General features: G+C 35.0%; 1 protein-coding gene across 2 annotated transcripts in view; it reads right to left on the minus strand.

Moving 5' to 3' along the window:
* The window catches only part of LOC108973171 (protein trapped in endoderm-1), an 80,489-nt gene that overhangs the window by 2,092 nt on the left and 71,520 nt on the right, over positions 1–6,877 (minus strand). For both annotated transcript variants that reach the window (XM_018940237.1, XM_018940238.1), the window contains one exon: positions 289–743. In XM_018940237.1, the coding sequence (XP_018795782.1) occupies positions 289–743 (455 nt within the window). The remainder of the gene's footprint in view (positions 1–288; positions 744–6,877) is intronic.

Raw genomic sequence — 6,877 nt, forward strand, 5'->3', positions numbered from 1 at the left:
CTCCAGTTACAGCTTGCACGGACGGACGGACAGACAGACATCCGGATTTCAACTCTACTCGTCACCCTGATCACTTTGGTATATATAGCCCTATATCTACTCTTTTAGTTTTAGGACTTACAAACAACCGTTATGTGAACAAAACTATAATACTTTCTTTAGCAACTTTGTTGCGAGAGTATAAAAATTACAATGATTCGACGAAAATTAGGCCTTTTCATTTCATTAATATTTTTTTAAGAAATATAACTCAAATTTTTTATTTAAAAAAACAGTGTATTAAATTACCTGTAACTCCTATTGCTTGCTGCGTATATAACCGGATTAATCACGCTGGACGCCCAAGCCAATATTGATGCCATTATGTGAAACCAAGGATAACTTGTTTCTCTTTCGTCGTCCACTACATTTGCCAGCATTAATGGCAAAAAACAACCAAGAAAGCAGCCGAAAATAGAAACCATCATTACGGTTAACCTGTTATCCTCTTTGTGTTTTCTAGATGTAAATACTGATTCATTCGATGCAACTTTATAATTGCGATGAGTTTCCATTTTTCTCTTTTGTCGCAAAACTGTTAGATAAATGCATGAGTACGAAACTATTATAACAATGCATGGCAGAAGAAATCCAATCAAAAACAGAGTTTTTTTTATCGACTTTCCATCTTTTTTTAAAATAGTACATGAAAATGTAGCTTCATCGAGACCCATTTCTCCCCAAATTCCCAAAATAGGTGGTAGCTATAAGGAATATACAATTAATAAACTGACATGATTGAATTTGCAGATAAAAAATAGATTTTTCTGATTTATGTGTAAATTTAAGAATGTTAGAATACTAGATTACGCTTATGGTCCTCCTGTAAATTTTTTTTTTTGAGTTGAGAAGAAGAAGAATAGAACAGCATGTAAATTGTAAATAAAACGTAAACACTTTTATTAATTTGTGAAATATATTTGACTACATAAAAGCCAGTTAATAGGTCAACTGAAAAGTCCCCAGACTACTATATTAAAATAGATTTTTTTTGGCCAAATTGGTTCTTTTATTCAATATACATAAAAATTATCCCGTGCGCATTCTAAAATATAGACGCCATTACTCTGCCAACCGGCTGTTGCATTCATCATGTGCAGTCTACTCGGATGACTGTCGATTGGACTTTGTAGTGAAATGATAGAACCACGTTTCATCCATTGCCACATATCAACGCAAAAACTCGGATTTATTACGCTTGAATAACTTTACACGTTTCGAATCAACTCAAACTTCGTTGTTTTTGGTCAAAAATGAGCTTACGCGGTAACCACTTTACACAGAGCTTTGTCATACCCAAATATTCGCGAATGTTATCATGCATACCTTCAGTTAATTTTTTTTAGGGCCAATCCAAAATTATTTTGTGATTTTTTTGATGTTTTCATCAGTAACAATCTCTTTGGGCGTCTACTGCGTTCACCATTTGCGGTGCTCATTTCACCACGTCTAAACCATCCATGATGGTTGATTACCCTTGGACAGTGTAAGCAAACCTACTATTACTCTCTTCAAAAAGAAATATTTTATTATATATCCTTTTTATCCATTTTGTCACAATAACAAATATTTACTAAATCTCTCAAAACTATATAATTCACAAACTAACAATTCAACAGCTGTCAAATTTATGCAAGCGCCTTTTGAGTCTTAGAGCTAACTAATAATCATATCGATTTAATTGCAGTAGCCTCATCTATGTGTCATGTGACTATTAAGTATATGAATATGATAGCGATATATCCAGTGTTGTAGTAGTATTTAAATAAAAAAAGATTCTGAAATTATCATTATTATGATAATGAAATTAATTTCTCTAACAATTAACAATTTTTGCACGTTTATATCCGAAGGAAAACAAAAAAATTCCTTTTTAATGGTTTATTTGTATAATAGTTATTGCGATTCTCCACTATACATATATGTATTATAAATATATATGTATATTCCGAGTGACTCTGTCCATTCGTCGGCCCAAGATAGTTTAAGTACAAATTTACATATATTGATAAAGGAGTTTGATCCCTAAAATACCGTTAAGCGAAATTTTATAAGCGGCTATAACTAAGCTCTTAATGAAGGTACAAAACAGTTATTTGGTACAAGGTATCGGAATGGAAGGGGGAGTTTTTGAGCTAAATATTTTTAAAAAGTAGACGACCCCCCATGCTCTAATAGGTTTAAAGGGCATATTTCACAAATTACAAGGCTATTTCAACTAAACTATGTACCGTACAAACGGATCCGATGATAACCACCAGTTCCACATATAACTGCGATGTTGCAGATTATAGTTGCGTCAGAAGCATTTACATCCCAGATGGTAGAAAAATGCTTCAAATTCTGTATCAAAATTGGACAAGGGGCGTGGTATCACCCACCTTTAGCATAAGTTCTATATCTCATGAAATAATAAACTAACTTAAGTAAATTCGGTTTATAATATTATTATTATACATTTATATTTTATCTTTTTTAAGAATGATAGGAACGAAACCTTGAGAAAACAGTGCATCTAAGGTATGCCGTCCAAATATAGTCAAATTCGAGTCTTTTTCAAGTCCTCCACCACAGAACATGTGGACCTCAGCGCTTAGAGCTGATTTCCTTTTATCCCAAAGACTCTGAGATAAATTATTGAAATGAAGAGAAAACTTGAAAGTAACTTGAAAACTTCCGATTGAAGCTCAAATGTGAACTTGATCACTGACAGTGCCATTTGGGGGCAGAAGTAAAGGTCAAAAGATAACCCATATTCTGCACACTTCCTGTGGCGAATGCGAGCTCTGAACGCTCTTATTCGACAATGCGCCGCATAAAACATTGCTAAAGACGAACAATCTTCAAAATAGATTGATTGGACTGGCGTTGCTGCACACGCATCATGACATTGAAATCACTGTAGAAGAAGTTCTTGAAAGATTCTCAAAACTTGGCCCACGTCGTTTTGTTTAAAGGTGGGAAGTAACACTATTGTCCAATTTTGATACCGGCTCCTACAAAGTTCATTTTTGGCCAGGTACACAATTAAATATTTCTGATACTTTCATTTATTGAACTTTTCGTTTTCAACTTAGCCGTTATATGTGAAGTGAACTGCGTTATAATCCGGTTTCATACTGCCAATAAACAAACAAATTGTCCTGAGCGAGTTTCGATTGATTTAGCTTAATAAGTGTACAAGTTCTGTTCCAAAATAAACAGGACTTGAAAAAACCAAAACAAATGATTTTTTCGGCAAAATCAATTTATTTTATTCAAAATAGTCTCCTTCCACTTCAATACAGCTTTTTGCACGGTCAAAAAGCATTTCGTACGAGTGTTTTAGCGGGTGCAAGCCTTTTGAATGTCCTTTACGTCTGCATAACGCATAAGAAGGCGCAGGTGAATACGGGGAGTAGATAATGGTTAAAATGTGATTTTTGGTGAAATAATCGGTCACAAGCGTCGATCGATGAGACGATTCTGAGCAATTTTTGGTCGTCAGTCACCCACATGTTCGGTCAAAATGCGATAAATCGATATTCAATAGAGAGATATTCAATTTCATTTCCACGAATTTCAATGATCACTTTGGCTGATTTTTGATGAATTCACACACAGTTTCGTTGGAATTTCCGGTGATCACGGATTTTGATGATGTTGATCGTCATTTATGTCCTCACAACCACTTTGAAACCGCTCGTGCAAATCAAATTACAACTTTTGATAACAAAAAAAATGGAACGGCTTTAGTATACCATCACACGATTACAGGGTTAAAAATGGTATGGTGGGATAGAGTTGATGCACCAGATTAAAAATATATAGAATTAAAGCCGCCGCAAACTTACAGTTTTTGAGATATTTGCATTTAAAGTTGAAAATTTGTTGTATTTTATTTTGCAATTTCTCGATTTATAGTAAATTTTTCTTTCATATTATTGACCTCTTATACACTTTATTACATTGTTTCTAAAATAATCATTTTATTTTTTACACAAATTATTTTTTTGAAGCGCCTTCGAAGGCTGCCAATACACAAAGGAAATCTAAAAGTTATGTTAAATAGGCTATTTCATCCTCTTTAAACCAGTTTTTCTATAACGGATATTGTTGCAACTAAACAGGGTACCATTTCTTTTTTGTCCGTTTTGTTATTATCTTCACTTTGATCAATTCCTGGTTTCCCCTTTTTAAACCACATTTTCTATAAGGGGTATTGTTACAACTAAACAAGGTACCGTTTCTTTTTTTCCCAGCTTTGTAAATATTTTCATATTAATTTCATTTCAATTACGCGTTATTTAAAAATTCAAATATATTAAGAAAATGAGTGCAAATAATCAGTTAATATAAGTTTAAAATTGATAAAAATATAACTTAAGGCATTTAAATAGATTGTATCGAATCGTCAACCAGCCGAGGTGTGGTAAGGCGAACAAATGTCATTAAATCGTAAATCCAAACATTCGGTAGTAGGGAAAAATATAGTTCCTTTACAGAAGAAGAAAAATTAATCCTAAAAACAAAAATGTGTCGTACACATAAAGTGCCAATGACGCTAACATTAAATAACATAAGCACTGTTGGAGTCTTCCGATGTCGGAAAGGGGCTTGTCGCAACCAATCTGCGTTGGCAAGGTCAAGCGATACCTGGTTTGATCAGAGAATGAAAGCAGCTTTCATATCGAACATTTGTAAAACTTGAATCACGGAATTCACCTCACAACCATGTAATTCTAGCTGTGAAATGTTAACATAGTTTACAGTTTTCTCACATACTCAGGGAATGCGAAGATAAATAAATATATGTATGTATTTGCATTCTCTGACGATAGCATCTATGCCCAATCAGGGAATATTGAAGAAAAATAAATCTTTGATATTCCATTTTTAACAGCGAAAAATGTATACAAATACAGATTTCTCACATACCCAACCATAGAATATGAATGGAAATAAATATGTGTATCATGCCCATGATGATACTAACGAATGTAAAGAATTTCGTGTTGCCGTCGGCTTTCCATACTCATGTTTCAATTTTTGCTTTCAACCAAGAAATCACTGGTATATACTTGTATGTGCAATGTATGCAAATATATACATATGCTTTTGCGTTTTGCCCTCAGCAATTCCATATTGACATGTAAAAATAATTATGTATATATATATTATATACTCATATCATTTTGTATGAATGCATGAATAGTGATATTTATAGTAAATTTGGTTTGCATATTTAATACTTTTATATGATTTTTACATAATATACTTTACTAATAACCATTTTTGAATTATATTTCTTACTAAAGAAATTAAATTTATCACAACAACATATATACATACATCTTCTATCATATTAATATTATGTAACTGCACATGCTCAAATGAATGTATGAAAACGCACGTGGGATGCTTGGATCGCAGTCAAACGTAAGCAACAAAAGAAGGCAGCACATAAGCCGAAACCTCGACCTGATGCAATAGTCATTGAAAAAACAGGTGACATGTCAGATAGCGACATCCTAAGTGCTGTTAGTAAAAGTGATACCCTGCAGAAACTAGGTCAAAATGTAACAAAAATCAGAAAGACGGCCTTAGAACAAATCATGCTAGAGTTGAAAGACGCACAGATGAAGAACACAGGCAACTTCACGACCGAACTAAGCAAAGTACTGGGAGAAAATGCGCAGATTAAAGCTTTAACTCATGAGGTCATGCTGGAAATACGTGACCTTGACGAAATCACGACTAAATAAATAAGTTGAGTAGTTTTGAAGAAAACTCGATCAAGAGTATCAGATCAGCGTTCTAAGGAACCCAAACTGCAGTGGCAAGCCTACCCGCGTTGGAGGCAAGAATGGTTGAAGACGCATACAAAAGCATCACAAATCAGATCTCAGAAGGTGGTTCAGATGTCTTAAGCACGGTCATCTGGCGAAAACTTGCAAAAATCCAGATGATAGGAGCCAGTGCTGTGCCAAGTGTGGAGAAACTGGACACTTTGCGAAGTCGTGCGATAAGAACCCTCGTGTAGTGCATGCAAGAAACAGGGCAGGGCAGGGAAAATACCGACCACCAAATTGCTAATAAAAAAGTGTCCGCTCTACCAAAAAGCATGTAGAAACAGCAAAAAATTAGAGTCATGACACTCAACCTTAATCACTGTGAACCTGCACAAGAACTTCTTAAGCAGAGGGCTTATGAGGAAAAGGTCGATGTAGCTATATTCGGTGAACAGTATAAAAATATAAGCGACGCAACATGGATATCTGTCGAAACGAAAATTGCTGCCATATAGGCATGTGGAGAGAAAGTGATTCAAGATAAACCGCTATTGGGGAAATCTTCTACACTCGAGCGAAAATTTTTGGGATTAACTTCTACAGTTGCTACATACCACCAAGAATATCGCAGAGTGACTTCGATAAAATTCTGGACGAACTGGTCACAGAAGTTTTATCAACTACGAGGAACGTGGTCGCGGGCGCATTTAATGCTTGGGCGATGGAGTGGATTAGCATCTGTACAAATAGGCGTGGAGACTTTCGAGAAGAAAGACCGGGGCTCCATTATCGACAATCCTAAGACAGGAGAGAGGAAAGGATGGAAAATAGAAACCCTTGACATCGAACTATTCAAGCTCTCGTTAGATGATAATCTAACATTTCAAGAAGATATAGATCGACGGAGATGCACATGTGAGTCTAATGGCACGTTAGTAAAGCATGCGACGCTTCTATGAGTAGGAAGAAAAATTACACCCATAGAAAGCCTGTTCACTGGTGGAGTGATGAGATCGACACATTAAGAAAGGAATGCCATAAAGCGAGGAGCTGCCAAAGGAGTCGGG

Source organism: Bactrocera latifrons, unplaced genomic scaffold, assembly GCF_001853355.1.
Source record: "Bactrocera latifrons isolate USDA-ARS-PBARC rearing strain unplaced genomic scaffold, ASM185335v1 scaffold_464, whole genome shotgun sequence".
Lineage (NCBI taxonomy): Eukaryota > Metazoa > Arthropoda > Insecta > Diptera > Tephritidae > Bactrocera > Bactrocera latifrons.